Source organism: Plecotus auritus (assembly GCF_963455305.1).
Source record: "Plecotus auritus genome assembly, chromosome: 1".
Lineage (NCBI taxonomy): Eukaryota > Metazoa > Chordata > Mammalia > Chiroptera > Vespertilionidae > Plecotus > Plecotus auritus.
The window spans coordinates 11,338,612-11,356,502 of record NC_137770.1 but is presented as its reverse complement, the minus strand read 5'-3'; the positions used below and the strand labels follow the sequence as shown (position 1 = coordinate 11,356,502).

The 17,891-nt window shown below is 56.7% G+C and overlaps 1 protein-coding gene across 2 annotated transcripts in view; it reads left to right on the top strand.

Moving 5' to 3' along the window:
- Window positions 1-17,891, top strand: part of ITPK1 (inositol-tetrakisphosphate 1-kinase) — a 138,386-nt gene that overhangs the window by 83,065 nt on the left and 37,430 nt on the right. For both annotated transcript variants that reach the window (XM_080657045.1, XM_080657046.1), the window contains one exon: window positions 368-493. In XM_080657045.1, the coding sequence (XP_080513171.1) occupies window positions 368-493 (126 nt within the window). The remainder of the gene's footprint in view (window positions 1-367; window positions 494-17,891) is intronic.

Below are 17,891 nucleotides of genomic sequence, written 5' to 3'. Positions count from 1 at the left end.
TACACAGCTGGCTGTGTGACTTCACCTCGCTGAGGTCTTCTGAAAAAATCCAGGCTGTCGGGCAGAGGGGGCGTGTTCAATAAATTCTCTCTCTATAAAGTGATGGTTCACTCGACCTTTAGGTTCTTGGTCACCTTGATTCCTTGTGTGTCTTCTGCACCCTGGGTAGCGTGGGGCTCGGCGACAGAAGTACAAACACGGGGCCTGCCCCGGTGGAGCTCTAGGATCCCCTTTGTCCTGTCTGTTTCCCATGAGTGCCAACCCTCCCGCCCCTCGCTTGGTGCTGCAGGGACGTGCGGAGGGTGGGACAGAGTAGGGCAGTGGGCTCAGGTGCTAAAGTTCTTCTCTGTGTCTCCCCCCCCCACAGCTGAACCTCAGCCGGCCCATCGAGGAGCAGGGCCCCCTGGACGTCATCATCCACAAGCTGACTGATGTCATCCTGGAAGCCGACCAGAACGACAGCCAGTCCCTGGAGCTGGTGCACAGGTTCCAGGTGAGCGGGGACGCGCGGAGGGGAGCCTGCGAATGGCTCGTGCGTTTCTAAAGCGGCCTGGCTGTGTGTGTGTTCCCAGAGTGGTTCTGCCCTTGCCAAGACATGGCTTGTGGTCAGGCACTTCCTTGCCAGGGCCTCCATGTGGTTGGGTGTGAAATGGGATTGAACCAGGGTATGGTTGGCACCCCCTTGGCCCTCTGCCTGTGTAGGCATGATTTACTGATCAGAGTTCTGCTGAGCCCTGGTGCGGCTGCACATCCTCAGTGCGTGCGCACACGCGCCCCCCTCACCACCACCACACACACACACGGCCACACACACACGGCCACAGCCACAGCCAGCGGTTCTGAGTTGGCACAGGAGGTGGAACCTCTTGCCACTCTTGAAGAAAGGGGTCCTTGAGGTCTTAGGATTGGAACTGTCTTAGTGGAGACCCCCTCTTGCTCGTTACCTAGACATCGTGTGCTTGTCTCAGCACAGACCACACCCTCCTGGCCGTTCCCGCCTCCCTGCCCCATTTCTCCAGCATCCTGGGTCCTGACCCCATGGTGACCTGCCCACCACCTCGGGAGGTGCTGCCTTCGCCTCCACGGACTTGTCCTATATTTTCTCTATTGTGGACAAGAACGTGATTCATTCCTCCGGAAAGCGACTCGGGGGTCATGAAAGACAAGGTCGTATTATCAGTGAAAACGCAGCTGAAGCAGGCCTCCCCAGGGGGAGGGGACGCTGGGGCTCGCACTTTTCAGTGTGATAATTGGAGGCTGACCTCCTGTCTGTCTTTATCAGGACAAAGGGGACTCTCATTGCCACACAGTAGCCCTCTGCTGACAGCATTTTCTTCCTCCCCTGTGTTCGGGGTCTGTGACCTCTGCCTCCCTCCCTCCCTCCTTCCCATGGTTCTCGGCCCTCCCAGCTGACTCTGCCACAGATTCCTGCTTCCTGTGTGCAAGCCAGATGCAGCTGTGGCCTGTTTGTGGCCCAGCTGGTGGCTCATTCCCTAGAGCGGGGGGTGCTGTCCCCATGTGGTGCCCTCGGGGCCTTTGCCTTGCCAGTGGCCTGAAATGTTTCCCAAGTGCTGGAGGTCACCGGGAAGGGCATGTTCAGGCTCCCCTGTGGCCTGGCTGAGCCTGGTTTCTTATTGTAAAACTAGAGGCGCAGTGCATGAAATTTTTGCACGGGTAGGGTCCCTAGGCCGGGCCAGCGGTCAGGGCCGATCGGGACCTTCCAGCTGCCGGCTGGGGCCTCCCTTCCCCAGCTGTTGGCTGCTGGCTGGGGCCTTCCTTTGTTCCACCCTGCCCCCTGGTGGTCAGTACACATCATAACAAGCGATCAGTCTCCCGGTCGAATTCCCATGGGGACAATTTGCATATTAGGCTTTTATATCTATAGATGGTGTTAGTACCAGGAAACCTCCTGCAGTGTGGGAGGAGTAGGTGACACGGTGCACATAAAGTGCTTCACACAGTGCTCGGGCCCCAGCGAGTGCAGGTGATGCTTTGATCACATGACCTCCCTGAGCCTTTCCTCTTCTGGAAAATGGGAATGCTGATCATTCCTACTTCTCAAGGTGGGCGGGTTGCTGCGATGAGTAATGTTCATTACCTTAGAGAGCCTAGCGTTTGCTGAGTGCTTCTATTGTAGCTGTGTTCCTATTTCCTCCAAGACAATGGACTTTACAACCCCTAGCCTGCCCATGCCCTGGAAGTTAGAGAACAACCACACCTGGGGGCCTCACACCCCTGTTTCCCCCAAACACACAGCCCACAGCCCGGGGCAGGTGACCACTGAAAGTAAAGGAGAACAGCGACCCTGTGTTCTGGTGTTAATAGAAAAGAGGGTTATAGAGGGAACATGTCAGGGGGATGTGGGGACCTGCAGTTTAAGGGCTTCAGCCACCAGGTGCGTTTCTCGGGGAGGTCTTGCCGGGTCCCTGGAGTCTGTCGCACCCAGGGCGCACACACCCAGCCAGCCTCAGATGACTGAGGTGACCGCAGGATAACCTCCCAGCCTCGGGATTTCTGGGATACATTTTCACTGCAGTCTGTTCTGCATGAGCCGGATATCTGATAAGGACAGGACGTTTCCTCCTTTGTGAAGAGAACAATCCTTTGGGGAAAAGGGTGACAGGCTGCACTTTCCAGAGGCCCCAGGAAGAGGGGAACCAGGCGGGGGCTGGCATAGAGAAGGACCCAGAGGCGCCGGGAGAGGGCCAGGGAAGAGGCGGGCGCAGCGGCTCGCAGGCCTTCCTGCCACCAGGCACGGTGCTGACAGTGGGGACCCGTCGTCCCACTCTACAGGCCGTACGAGAGTCAAGGCCAGTGCCAGACCACGTAGACTGACACTTGACCTTGATCACATGTTTTCAGATTCCTGTTTTAATACTTTTGAGACATTAGCAAAGAGGCCTGGGTTTAGGTGGGAGGAGGGGCGCCGGGTCCACGGAGGCAGAGGGAAGTCCGTTTCAAAGGCGGAAAGCAGAGCCCAGGGCTTGGGTTTGCAAAGCTGGTCTTGCCATGTTTTGCTGTAAGAAAACAGTAAGATGGTTTGCTTCAGGTGGGCTCATCTCAAAGGGCCCTTTTCAGAGGTGCCGTTCAGGTCCCTGGGGAGGTGGTTGGGGTGCAGGGGAGATGGATGAGTTTCTGAGATGTCCTGACAGCCCTAAAGCATTCTGCCGAAGGAATGCCCCCATTCAGCCTGCAGGGCCCGGGGTGGAGAGGGCCTCTCCGAGCCTAGAGGCTGGGCTCTTTTCCGCTCGGCTCTTTTCCTGGCTGCCCTCGAGGACTGGTCGTAGAGTGTGGGCCTGGGGCTTATTGCAGATCACTAAAGCCAGTTGCCATAGAAACCACCGGTAAGCTTTAAAAAAAAGTTGGCCTTGAGGGCTTGGCTTGGAGAACCATGGGGATGATTCAGTTGTTTTTCTGTGCCAAGTTCACGTGGAGCCAGCAGCCTGGTGCCGCCAGCGCTCTGCCTGAGATGCAGTTCTCAGTGAACAGACTGGCCAAAGGTCTCTCGGGGGATTCACCACGTGGCCAGTGGGGCTGGAGCAGTGGAGGGTCCTTGCCCCAGGCCGTCGGGAGCAACCAGCTCACAATTGTCCAGAAGGGTGTCGGTGATTGTCTTCCAACGGGCATGTGCCGTGGTCTCGGGGGACCTTTGTGACAATTTCCCTGTATGAGCTCAGAAGGGAAGGTTTGGGTCTAAACCGTCACCTTTTCTTCCCATCTTGATTAGCTGGAAGGATATGAAGTGTCCCCCGAATGGCCCCTGGGTCCCATGTCTGATCACCAGTGGCACACTGTTGGCTGAGCTCCCAGCCTGGAGGGAGGCCAGGGGGGTGGGGTGGTGGACACCAGGATGGGCCTCACAGCCCCAGAGCGAGGAGTTAGGAGACAGGCAGACCTGGCACCGCTCGACCTCCCTTAAAACTGTCCTACCCCTCTCACTGAGGTGATGAGAAAGCCTGACATCTCTAATGTGGCCTGTGGGGCTGCTAGTCTGGCCCCACCTTCCTCCCAGTCTCGTCTCGTCTCGTCCCACCTGCCCCTTTCATGCACCTGCCCCTTTCATGTCGTGCTGGCCCTGCCACAGCAGCCACTCCAGCTCCGTGCTCTTGCCCAGCTCCATGCCTTTGCACAGCCGTTCCCTTGCTTGGGATTCGTTCCCACCCCGGCTCTTAGCTCAGGTGCCCCTTCCTCAGGGATGTCCCCTGATTATCCGACTAAGGACCTCCCCTATCCTAGACCCTGCCCTCATAGCTCCACGCTTTCCTTCCCCCTTTTGGAAGGTTGTAATTCTTTTCTTTTAAAAAAATATATTTTTATGGATTTCAGAGAGGAAGGGAGAGGGAGCGAGATAAAAACATCTATAATGAGTGAGAATCATTGATCGGCTGCCTCCTGCACATCCTACACGGGGGGTGGAGCCAGCAACCTGGGCATGTGCCCTGAGTAGTAATCGAACCTCCCGTGACCTGGTTCATAGGTCGATGCTTAACCACTGAGCCACATCGGCCGGGCAGAAGGTTGTAATTCTTTATCAGTTGCTACTGCCGGTCTCTCCATTTGGGGTTAGCTCCACAGGAGCGGGGATTGCATCTGCTTCATGCGCATCTGGCATCCCTGTTGCCGCACATGGGCTTCCATGCGTGTGGAGTGAAAGAATATCGTGGGTGCTGGCCTGGTGCAGGGTGCCCTGGCGGGTCAGCGGAGGGAGCAAGCGGTTCCAGGGAGCAGCTGGGGGCAGGCACCAGAGCAGGCACCAGAGGGAGGAGGCCAACAGGGTTCCTGAGGCCATAGCTCTGCCCTTTGGGTGCGCATGGCGTGCTTCCAGGGTGGGCCGATAAGGTGGGAGACAGGGCTTTGTCACTCTAGGCTGTGGAGCTTGGACTTTGTCCTGCAGGCTCAGGGTGGGGGTGATAAGATCAGATTAAGTTGGAGTGAGGGGGGAGGGGGAATGGTTGCCAATGCAAAAAGAACTCTGAGCGGTGGGGACACTAGTCACTAGAGCCTGGCAGATTCTGAGATGAAGAGGGAACTCCTGTCATTGGAGACTCTGCAGTGCCCGCTTCTCACCCCAGGATTCCCCTCACCTCAGGCCCCCTGGTCCCGGGCGCCGCCACACCAACCCCCCCCCATCCCCCCCGCCAGTCAGCTGTGACAGGTTGAGCAAGAGCAAGGACCCGTGAGGTGAGTGGGAGTCCGACTTAACTGTCAGCTGTTAGGTTGCGTAAAATGGATCTGGGTGGGGAGCCCTTTCCTGGCTGTGGTGGGTGCAGCCGGGAGTGCACTTTGCCAGCTGGTCCTTTATCACGGTCTGACCTAAAAGGTCGCAGCTCGGAGTGCTCTTTCCTTGCCCAGTTCCCCACCCCCACCCCTTATTTAAAAACGGGTTTGTTGGGGTATAACGGATGCACCCATACAGTTCTCTGAAAAAATGTACAATCAGTGGTTGTTAGTGCATTTACAGTCACTCACAGCCGCCACCACAGTCAGTTTTAGAACATTTTCATCACCTCAGAAACGGACCTGTCCCCTTTACCTGTCACTCACGCTCCCAATCCTAGCAACCACCACTTTCTGGCCACAGATTGCCTTGTTATGGACTTTCCTATGGTGGAACCACACAATATGTGGTCTTTTTTTTTTTTTTTTTTAATATACTTTATTGATATTTTTACAGAGAGGAAGGGAGAGGGATAGAGAGTTAGAAACATCGATGAGAGAGAAACATCGATCAGCTGCCTCCTGCACACCTCCTACTGGGTATGTGCCCGCAACCAAGGTACATGCCCTTGACCGGAATTGAACCCAGGACCCTTCAGTCTGCAGGCCGACACTCCATCCACTGAGCCAAATTAGTCAGGGCAATACGTGGTCTTTTGTGTCTGGCTTTTTTCACTGGCATGCTTGCAAGGTTCATCCATGTAGTAGCTCGAATCAGTGCTTCCTTGCTCTTTCTGACTAACATCCCCCTCTGCGCATGATCCGTGCTGATCCAGGCATCGCCTGATGGACATTTGGTGGTTGCCGTCGTTTGGCTGTTACAAATAACACTGCGGTAAACATTCATGTACGTATTTTGCGTGTATGTGTGTTTTTATTTCTCTTTAGTATGTGCCCAGGAGTGGAAATGCTGGGTCATGTGGTCGGTTGGGAACCACCAGACTTGTCCCAGCAGCTGCATCATTTTACGTCCCCACCAGCGGTGTAGACCTCAAGTCCCCCGCGGCTAGTGATGTCCAGCACTTTTTGTGTGCTTATTAGCCGCCTGTTTATCTTCCTCGCGCCCTCCTTAGACTTTCTGTATGCATGTGTAGAGCCCACTGATTAGCCTTTTTCCCCCTATGGACATTGTCCTCCTCCCCCGCCCCCCATAGCAGCATCCTTAGGAACCCGGGCGGGAGCCCATTGCCCGGGTTCGAAGCTCTCCCACCACATCCTGCTGGCTGGCCTGGATTTCAGTTCCCTCGTCTATAAAATGTGGACACCTGCACTCCCTACCTGTGAGGGCTGTGGGAGGACTGAGCGTGTCAGCATGTCAGGCACCCAGAGCACTCGGGGCTGATGGTCCTGGAGGAGACGGCGGACGTCTGCCGGACCTGGCCACGTGTGGCCTGTCTCTCCCTGGAAGTGAGCTGCGGGCTCCACTTCCTCTTGGGGATAGCAGAGGGGAGACTCTCAAGGCCCTGCCCGCCCCGTCTGACAGTAAAGCTGGCTGGGCTGCAGGAACAAGCGGCCCCTGGAGCCCAGCCCAGGCCTCTTTCTCCCTGGGACTCTCCCCGTCGGAAGGTGGCCTGGGCTCTGCGGCGTGTCTAGGGCTTGGGATGATGGGGCAGCAGTGACAGGTCATCGTGTCAAAGGGAAGAGCACGCAGCGAAGCTTGTTTAGGCTCTTGTTTCTGCCCCAGAGTGGCACGTGCCCTGGACTGTCACATTTTAGTGGCCACACCAATCCTCAAGGCCATGACTGACTGCAGGGAGCCAGGGATGTGGGATCCCCTGCAGGCTAGGGAGCCAGACGTGAACAATAATACAGCAGCCCCTCAGCACTCTTTTCTTCTAAAAACCAGCAAAGATAATGAAGCTGCCCCATAGGGTTGCTGTGAGGATTAAATGTGTGACCATGCCCGGTGCCCTCAGAACATGCCTGTATGAGCGTACGCGCTCACCACTCTGCTGGTGCCTGGGTGTGATGACACACGGAACGCACTCAGCCAGGTGGCACACTCAGTGGCACTCAGTATGACGGCCCATTATTATGATGATGAGGCCAACGCAGTAAGTACTGCTCTTGTCGCCTTATCTGTGGCTGGCGGCCCCAGCCAACTTGAGAGTTCTTAGTCGTAATTGGAGTCAATGAGCCAGTGATTATGAAAGTGTCCCCAAATGGTAGCTGTGCTCTGCGACAGGGGAGCGGAAATGTGGCCTGATTTTAGCTTAAGGGGCAGGGCAGGGCAGGGCAGGTGTCAGGGGTCCTGGGAACCCCTCATCTGGGCCTTGCTTGCCCACCTGCCACACAAGGACGTGCCGGGATGGCATTGGGGGCTGTGATATCCAAATCAGAAGGCAGTTGCTGGGAGCAGTGGGGATCACCTTCAAGGTCACAGCTCGTTTTACTCCTGACCCCTAGGGCTCAGCTGCGCTGCCTGAAGCCCTGTCAATCTCAGGTGTCTGTTGAGCAGCCAGCTGCACAGGTAGGATGTTGTAGAGGTGGAGTGCGAGTAGAAGAGACAGAAGTTTTCTTGTTCGAGGTCTCCTAATCTGATTAGGAAGATAACATCTAAACCCATCAAAATTGTGAGTTTCGGTCTCTTGGGGGTGGAGCCTGGCGGCCTGTGGGCCTCTTGGTGGGTAGAGTCAGAGTAAGAACTCCAGGCGCCAGGTGGTTACCATGGAGCCAGGGAGAGGCCACTGTTGTCCAAGCACATCCCAGCTGGCCCTCTCTGCTTTGGGCACTTCCGTCTCTTACCTCCTTTGGTGCTTATATCAGTCCCTGGGAAGGTGGAATTACTTCCCCATTTTCCCGTGAGGAAACTGAGGCCCTGGGATGTTCAGTCAGTTGCCCAGGCTCACTCAGTCAGAACCCCAGTTGTGCTTTTTCCAAATACGCCTCAGAGGACCCCTGGGCCGTGAGGGCCGGTGATGCAGGGTCAGCTGAGGAGGAGCTCACCGTCTGGGACAGCCTCCCAACAGCTGGTGCCACATGATGAAACGCTGGCTGGCAGATGCCAGGGGAAGCAGAGCTGGGCATGTGAGAGCAGACCCTGTCCTGGGGTGGCCATGAGGTCAGCCTCCCCGTGATGCTGCCCTGGGTCCCAAGGCCCCTCCGCCCGTGGAGGGTCAGTGCACAGACGTCCATTGTGTTCCCAGGCGGCAGGCGGTGGCTGTGAGCCTTCTCTCTGCCCGGGAGGTTGGTGCCACTTAGTGCCATTAGCCAGCTGCAGGGCCTTTCCTGTGTGGAGAGAAGACCACGACTTTATGACCCTGTCACCAGCCTGGGGCAGAGCTGGACTTTGTACAGCACCGAGTGGTGTGTGTGGGTGGGGGGTGGGGGGGTGGCCTTCATGGAAGCTGAGCCCTGGCCCAGCATGCCGGCTGCAGTCCCTCCGTGTGTGTGTGTGTGTGTGTGTGTGTGTGTGTGTGTGTGTGTGTGTGTAGATGGTCAGTGTGCTGCGGCACAGGGTTTCAGAAATCCTGATTTTCCCTAAGTTGTAAAAAGAACTTGTATATACATTATTTTAGGGATCTTTATCCTTGGCACTGCTGACATGTTGGGCTGGATCATTCTAGATTGTGGGGAACTGTCCTGTGCATAGTAGGGTGTTTAGCAGCATCCCTGGTTTCCACCCACTAGGTGCCAGTAACACCACCCCCAATTGTAACAACCCCAAGCCACTCTGGATATTGCTGACTGTCCCAGGGGCGGGGCGGGGGTTCTCCTGGTTGGACCCCTGCATTTCCCAGAGCACCCCAGCTCTGAGGGCCTCACACGTCAGTAAAGCCACCCTCACTGGGCACAGGGCCTGGGTTTTGGAGAACTGGGCCTCTGACCGAGAGGTCTGTATTCTCATGGGTTCTTCACTTCAGTGACGCCTGCAGCGGAGAGGTCGCCCTCTGCCTTTCTCCTCCTGCCCTGACTTGGATCCATGACTTCCTGCTTGCTTCCTCGCTGCCTATGTGGGCTGCGTGCCCATGGTCAAGCCCAGCATGGTCTCCTTTGACCTCAGGTAATAACTCAGGAAGCCTCGCACCAGCCCAGAGTGAAGCTGTGCATGTGGGACACGTGCTCGGCCTCTGCTGACCCCAGTCCTCCTGGGCCGGACAGAGCCAGGCCTGAGGACCTTCTCTGAGCCCCTCCCTGCACAGTTCACACTAGCGGGGCCTGTGCCCCTGCCTGCCTCAGCCCCCACACCTCTGGCTTCCAGCCCCTGACCTGTCCATGTCTCTCCATTGATCTGGGAGATCGTTCATCAGATAACTGTTACGTCATCCATTCAACAAGTCTTAACTTACTTGAGCACTTACTACATTCCAGGAATCATAAATGACATTGCAGATGCAATGAATAAGAGACCAGGTAGACCCCGCCACGAGTTGTATTTGTGTGTGTGTGTGTGTGTGTGTGTGTGTGTGTGTGTGTGTGTGTGTGTTGGGTCTGAGGGCGGGGGGAGATGGGGCAGGGGTGATGCTAACAGAACACAAGCAAATGGAGTGAGGAAACGGAGGCCCCGGGATGTTAAGGCACTTGCCTGGCTTCACTCAGTTAAAACGCTGCTGGAGCTTTTTTCATATATGCCTCCCAGGGGCTTTGGCCAGCAGCTAACAGCCCCCGGGGGGTAGGGACCCCTGTGATTCACGGTCACCTGAGGAAGAGAAAGGTCACCATTTGGGATTATGAATCAATAGGGAGTTCTTATTACCTTACTAGAGGCCTGGTGCATGAAAATTCATGCATTGGATGGGGGGGTCACTTAGCCCGGCCTGCCCCCTCTCAGAGCCCTGGAGCCCTCAGGGGCGGGAGGTGACCCGGCAATCAGGGAAAGGCAACGCCCCATTACACCTCTGCTGCTGCCACTGCCAGTAGCGCAAGCCTCGGCTGGCCCTGGTTACCTGAGCCTCAGGTGGCCCTGGGCGGCTGGGCAGCCGCTATCCGAGGCTTACTTGCGCCTCGGGCCGGCCCTAGGTGGCTGGGGCGGCTGAGGGGACTGGAGGACTCCGGAGGCAGGCGCCCTGCGGGGCTGAGGGGACTGGGTACCGCCATCTTGTGGCTGTGGGCACCGCCATCTTTGAGGGCGTGGCAGTCAATTAGCATAGTCCCTTCTTATTGGCTTTGGGCGCCACCATCTTTTGTGAGGGTGTGATAGTCAATTAGCATATTCCCTCTTTATTAAATAGGATTCTACAGCCTTCTGAGGGGTAGATACCAGTTCAGAGGCTGAAAGTTCTTGGAAAGCCAGGGGAGATTGGGGAGCAGGCCGAGGGGGCAGCATCTGTCCAGGCCGCTGGGCATGATGGGCACAGAGGGCCAAGGACGTGGAATAAGCTGGTGCAGCCGGAGCACAGTGGCCTGGGGAGCGTGTGCAAACTGAGCATGCTCAATGGCCTCCGTGAGAGGAGGCTGAGGTGTGCGGCACCAAGTCAGGCAGAGGTCTGCGGCACCAGGGTCATGGCCAGGGTTGCCCTGACAGCAGGAGCCCTCTCTGTTCTCACGCAGCCAGAAGCGGTGGCTGAGTGCGGAGGGGAGGACCCAGTGGCCTCTGGCCAGAGCCACCCTTGGTGGTTGTGGAGCTCAGCAGCTCACTGCAAGCACGGCTGTGGTTCCAGACAGCTCCTCGCACTGCTGACAGCGTGGGTGCCCCGAGTTCTGGCTGTCATGCTTGCACACCCCCTGAAGCAGGCAGGGAGCCTGTTGGCCCTGGGGAGGCCTCGGCTGGCTCTGGGAACTGAGGGGGACTATGGCTGCAGGGTGAGACGGGCCAAGTTGACCTTTGGCTGGATACTGGGAAGCGATGGAGGGCGAGGCCGCTCACAGGCCGAGCTGAGCAGGTGTGTGGAGGAGGTGCGTAGCGGCTGAGACAGGCGCTTTAGGAGCGAGGGGCTGTGCTGAGCTGCGGTGGAACCAGGTAGCCCCTTTCTGGTCCCTACTTTGCTCAGCTGTCTGAGCCAGATGACCACTGAGACCCCCTTCAGCCCTGACATGGCGCCTGAGTGGACATGCCAGCCCGGCCTGGCTTAGCGCCAGCCTGTGAGGAGATGCCATCTCGCACCAGCTCCCAGCCCCGCAGGCCCCTTCCCTGCCCCGGAGGCTGTGTGTGGCCTTGGCGGCTCTCAGTTTGCCCGAGGACCTGAATAGTGGGTGGCACTGTAACAGGGCGTATGACGTTTGTCAGATGAACAACCTGACTGGGCGCCTTGCCAGCCTCCGGGGACGGGAGATGGAGATGCCTATGAGTTTGGTGCTGGAACCTGGGTCAGAAAGGGAGGCATTGTTTCCGTGGGGGCCTGGCAGAGAGGAGGGAGAGGTATTTGCTGTCTCAGATAATACAGTGTGCAGTTTCCTTCCCGGCCTCTCTTCCGCATTCTGGGCTATATTTTGGCAAGAGCTACTTTTTTTTCCTGGACTCTCCTGTCACCTCTGTGGGACCATGGTTTCTCCCAGTCCCGCTGGCTGGCTGGCTGAGCCAGCGTGTGACACCTCAGGTGGTCTGGGCGTGTGAAACCCAGGTGGATGCATAGTTGTGGGTGGTGTCTGCCTTCAGGTGGGGGTGCCTCTGACCCAGAGGCCACTGAAGGCACACTGGGGCAAGTGTGCAAAGTAGCACCCTGGAGAACCCATTGTCCGTCTGGGTGCTCAGGCCCAGCCGCACAGGCACCCTCTCTCTCCATTCCTGCATCTGGAAAGGGGGTTCCTTCCACCGTTGGTGGTGTGTGTCCCCTACAGTTCACTCTGGGTGCTCCAACCTTGCCTTGTCCTTCTGAACCCCTGTTCTGTGAGCCTTCTGCTCACCAGCAGGGTTCTGCCTCGAGGAATCTTCCTCCGCCCTCCCTTAAAGCCCACCTGTTTCTCCCACCTCCAGCCCAGCCTGGGCGGTGAGTTTTACCAGTCTGCCCAGGGGCTGGCTCTGGGAGATTCTTTAGGTGGCTTTCCTGGGCGGTCTCCGTGTGGCTCCTAGCAGTCCCACTGACTGACTTTGGTAACAGGTAACACATGCATATAGAACAAATCCAGAACAGTCTCCTCCCGGTCTTGCCTTGGGCAGCCATTGGCTCCGGTGGCCTTGAACCTTTTCAGGGGGTTCTGTGTGTAAACAAAGATGGTCTTCCCTCCCCACACGGAGCCATGTACGCTGAATCTTGGAAATGGTTTCATGTCGGTCAGGCTGCTCCATTCTTTTGAATGGCTGTATGATATTCCATTAAATGACTTTATCCTTTTCTTAACCAGCTCTCTACTAATAGACATTGAGGACATTTCTGGTCATGTTTTACAAACTTGCTACAGTGATCAAATCCCCTTGTACGGCTATGTTGTGTGCACATGTGGGGAATTCTGAGGCATAAATCCCTGGAAAGGCACACGCTGAGTTTATGCATTCTTAACTCAGGCTGTTGCCCAATTTCTCTCCGTAGAAGTAGGACCAGTTGAACTGCCATCCACCAAGTGCTGGTCCATGCTCCACTACTGATCAGTTTCATCTGGCACGGAGGCGCGGAGTGTGGGAGAGCATCAGGGCCCTGGGAGGGGCGGCATCTGTGCCAGGTGCACCCAGCCTGTTTGGACCTTGAACCTGGCTACCCTGCCTCTGTCTGGTGCTCGAGTGCTCACACTTCCTGTTTGTCTGCTCTAGTCCCTGTGCTGCGAGGCCCTGACCACCCCAGCCTGAACTTGTGGGTTAAATAGTGGTTCCGAACAGCAAACAGGGCGATGGGAAGATTGCACCATAATTTCCTCACTCCGGCCCTGAGGGTCACAGCGATGGTATTGTGCCAAAGGCCTGGCAGCCTCGGTCCTCCGACGGGGAAGCCCTGGGCACGTGCCCCCAGGCCAGTGCTGCGTGGGACGTGCTGCTCTGGCCTTGGCCCTTCCAAGGTCAGTCCTTGGGCTCGCACATAGTTGATGGGTCACTGCAAAACTCAGCGCTGGCCCATCACTCCCTGCTCAGGACTCTGTTGCTTTAGGGTCAAATCCAATCTCCCTGGCTGGTCTGTCGCCAGCTGTCTCTCCTGCCCGCTGCCTTGTGTAACTTACCCGTGAGACCTCCGTTCACCTAGCCATACTGGGCCCTGTCCCCCCTGCCTTTTAAAAAAAAAAAGTACATTTTTATTGATTTCAGAGAGGAAGGGAGAGGGAGAGAGAGAAACATCAATGATGAGAATCACTGATTGGCTGCCTCCTGCACGCCCCACACTGGGGATCAAGCCTGCAACCTGGGCATATGCCCTGACCAGGAATCAAACTGTGTCCTCCTGGTTCACAGGTCGACGTCCAACCACTGAGCCATGCCAGACGGCCTCCCCCCTGCCTTTGCTTTTGCTGTCCCCTCTGCTTGGAATGCCTTTCCTCCTCCGCCCCTCAGAAACCCTCTTTCTCCCCACCCTCGCACCCATGTGCATTCCCATGTGGCAACATTCCCACGTGGTAACTCTGTTACCACCAGGCACCCACGTCTCCCCACCCAGGAGCCCCCAGTGAGGGTGGGCAGAATGGGGCTGCTCTGCAGCTGAGGAGGAGATGCCCACACACACACACACTTCTTAGGGCGCTCACTCTTCCTGGTCTCCTGCTCCGGGAGGCCTCAGGCGGAGTGCTCAGACACTGGGAACCGCTCCGGAATGCAAAGGAAGGTGGGTTAAGACCAAGTGTCAGCTGTTGGGGAAGCCTACTCTCCCAGGGAGCGATTTCAGGAAAGTTAGAGAAGCAGCATGTGAGGAGATGCCCTCTGCATGCCAGGCTGAGCCTGCAAGACACGTAGGGCCACCTTAGGCCTGCACAGGAGGACAGCGTGGTCCCTGACATGGAGCCATTGTCTGCCTGTCACGTGTGTGCCTGTCCTGTGGGCACATGTCTCCCTGCCCTGCCGAGATTGGGTACTGGGTAGTCATTGCACTGTGTAGCTGCAGTTTCTTTTTCACAAACATGGAGTAAATGGTGGAGGCAGGATTTGAACTCGGAACTTCTACCTGCATTTCCTATTGGATGAGAGCAAATCCTTGCATCTCAGTCCCTGCTCATTTCCTGCCCACAAATGGAACTGCAGAGGAAACAGTATCTCTGATGTTCATCCCAGTCCTCTCGTTGGGCTTCAGTCAGCGGGGTCCACTGTGACCCATCCAGCACGTGCCATCCCTGGGGATCCTGCACGTCCTTCCCTTGGTGCCACGTGGATCCTCATCCCAAGGTCACTGTGGACTTGGACGTCCAGTCGTATCATTTGTTCACTCTGCCGGCCGAGAGGAGTCTGTCTCCGAGTCCAGGGCTGGGAACAGATGCAGACTCCGGCCCAGTGTGTGCACCTTGGGGTGGAGGGGGAGCAGATGGGGGCACAGTCTCAGCTCTGCCGCTGCACGGTGTGACCTTGGGCTAGTTTCCATTTCCTTCTCCTTTCTGAGAAGGAACCCTTAGGTCGTGCAAGGTCTGACCATCTGAGACCGCCTCTGGGAGAGGGAATTGCAAACTCTGTCCCACTTTCTCTTGCTGCACCGAGTGCTGACGTCTGACGCGGGGGGTTGGGGCCCCTCGAACGGTGTGACAGGCTCGCTCCCATGGTTGTGCTTGCATAAGAGTGGCTCCGTCCATGTCTGCTGAGAAACAACCACCCAGGAAGCCATCACAGAGACCCAGTGCAGACTGCTTGTTCCGCGGGGGTCTGGGCAGTTCCCAGCCTCATCATGCGTCTGCCACTAGTGGCTCCCAGCTTCAGTCCTCTCTCTCCCACTCTAGACTGCCTGACTGAGTGAGTACAGATGCGGACTGAGGCTTATGGAGGCCCATCATTTCAGGGACGCTCCCGGATTTTACCCCAGGTCTGGCGGCCTCCGGCTCCTATGCACATAACCTTTTCCCAGCATTGGCCTCACCTGACAGAGGAGGAAGCCAAGGCCCAGACAGAAGGGGGCTTTAGCCCAGTTGGCATGGCTCAGTGGTTGAGCATCGACCTGTGAACCAGTGTCCAGGAGGTCATGGTTCCATTCCCGGTCGGGGCACGTGTACAGGTTGCTGGCTGGATCCCCAGTGTGGGGTGTGTGGAGGTGACTGGTCAATGATTCCCTCTCATCATTGATGTTTCTATCTCTCCCTCCCTCTCCCTTTCTCCGAAATCAATAAAAACGTATTTTTTTAAAAAGGGAGCTTCTTGCTCTCCATGTGGTGCCCCTCCTCCATCCCACAGGGGAGATTTCATTTCCGGGGCAATTTGTCAAGTTCAATTTCCCAGTCCTGCCAGAGGTTAGAGGCTGGGCAGTGCCTGGCTGGGCTTTTGGGCACACAGCCCAGCAGGCAGCCTTTTGCCTTCTGGGTCCTGAGTGAGGTGAGGTGAGGTGAGGTGAGGCGGGGAGGGTGGTATCCTGGAGTCACAAAAGCGCCTAATGTTGATGTTCACATTATTGTTTCTTTTCTTGCTTGTGCTTTTGGTATCACATTGAAGAAGCCAGTGTAGAATTTGAGGTCAGGAAGATTTACACCGTGTTTTCTTCTAAGAGTTCTGTAGTTTTAGTTCTCACCTCATAGGATGGTGTGCATGTTGTGAGTCGCAGATCCATGCAGCTATTGTTATTATAAAGTCCCTAGCGGCCTGGTGCAAAGATTCATGCACATTGAAAGGAAATTAATTAGAATTCCTGGGGTGGTGCCACTGTTAGAAAGGCGTCTGCAGAGTGAGTGGGGTCCCTCCAGCAGGTGGAGGGTCCCTCAGCCTGGCCTGCGGGGATTGGGCTGAAACCGGCTCTCCGACATCCCCTGAGGGAGTCCCAGATTGCACGAAGGCACTCTGCAAAGCTGCTGTCAGTAAACCAGATTCGGGGCTGGCAGTGCCCAGGAACAACCTAGCCCATGGCCAAAGGTGGACTTGCACGGCTCTGTGAGGAATCGGGCTCCCTCCCCTCCCTCTCTGTCCAGGGTGTGTCACCCAAGAACCGCCACTGCCAAATCACCGCAGCTCGGCAGCTCCTGTGTTGAGCATCTGCCCCCTAGTGGTCAGTGTGTATCATAAGGTACCAGACAGTCGGATGGTCGCTTAGCCTTTTATATATATGCTAGAGGCCTGGTGCATGAAAATTCATGCACTGGAGGGGGGTCCCTCAGCCCGGCCTGCCCCCTCTCACAGTCCGGGAGCCCTTGGGCGGGAGGTGACCCAGCAATCAGGGGAAGGTGATGTCCCCATCACACCTCTGCTGCTGCCACTGCCAGCAGTGCAAGCCTCGCCCGGCCCTGGTTACCTGAGCCTCAGGCGGCCCTGGGTGGCTGGGCAGCCGCCATCTGAGGCTTGCCTGTGCCTCGGGCCAGCCCTGGGCAGCTGGGCAGCCGCCATCTGAGGCTTGCCTGTGCCTCGGGCCAGCCGTGGGCAGCTGGGCAGCCGCCACCTGAGGCTTGCCTGTGCCTCGGGCCAGCCGTGGGCAGCTGGGCAGCCGCCATCTGAGGCTTGCCTGTGCCTCGGGCCGGCCTTGGACAGCTGGGCGTCTGAGGGGACTGGGGGACTCCGGAGGCAGGTGTGCAGAGTGGCTGGACGCACCTGGGGACAGGCCCAGCCGTGCTGCACACCTGCTGCCCCAGCGGGTCTGAGGGGACTGGATGCCGACATCAGGAGGCACCTCGCGTCCCGCCTCCCACCGCTGCGAGGAGGCGCCCTGTGGGGCGCCGGGACCAAGAGGTGCTCCATGCACCTCATGGTGACTGGTCGTGTGGTCGTGACGCCTCTTGGCTTTTTATTATTATGATATTATCGATTATGCTTATTTTTATTATTTATTTTCTGTGATCAGGATCCCCATCTGGGAAGGATGAGTCTTGCTCCTTCCTGAAAGATAGTGTTGGTGTCTGACCCTGCTTCTGGCACAACCAGAGTGTTGAAGAAAGGGAGGCTCTGATTACCGAGCCCCCTTCCCCCATTTTCCCCGAGACTTGTCATTATAGGACATTTAAAACTACCTGAGAGGAGAATGCTGCAGTGCCCTCCTGAGTACCATCACCCAGGGTCACACATTAGCAAATTCTGACCCCGCGCTCCGTCTATGCCGCACCTGTTTCTTTTGAAACAAGTACCAGACATCGTGTTATCTGTGTTTCTGTGTGCTCCTCTAAAAAGGGAATCACTACTTTCTAGAAAGGGACTGCAGTGTTTTGTGGGAGTGGGCCAGAGCCCCTGTTACCTCCCGAGAATCCAAGGGCAGGAACTGTGAGTGGGCGTCCCGCCTTCACTGTGTAAGGAGCAGGTTGGCTGGCTGCTGCAGCATTGGGGACCTTCAGGACCTGGGCTGTTCGCGGAGGGGTGCTCCCTGGAACCTCTGCTGCTGTGGGGTGGGGGTTGTGTCCTGCACCAGGCACCAGCAGGAGGGTCGGCCCATCCGAGGTGCCGAGCTGGTGGCGTGCCCCTCTCTGTCTGCTGGGTGGGCCTGGAGTCCGTGGGTTACGGAATCATGAGAATCCTTTTATATACATGATCTCTGTTGCCCACCACACCGCCCTGAGAGAGTTTTTATTATTGTATATACAAGGAAACAATCTTGGACATTACTTATAGTTTCTTTTCCACAAACATGGAGTAAATGGTGGAGGCAGGATTTGAACTCAGAACTTCTACCTGTATTTCCTATTAGATGAGAGCAAATCCCTGCATCTCAATCCGTGCTCATTTCCTGCCCATAAATGGAACTGCAGAGGAAACAGTATCTCTGATGTTCATC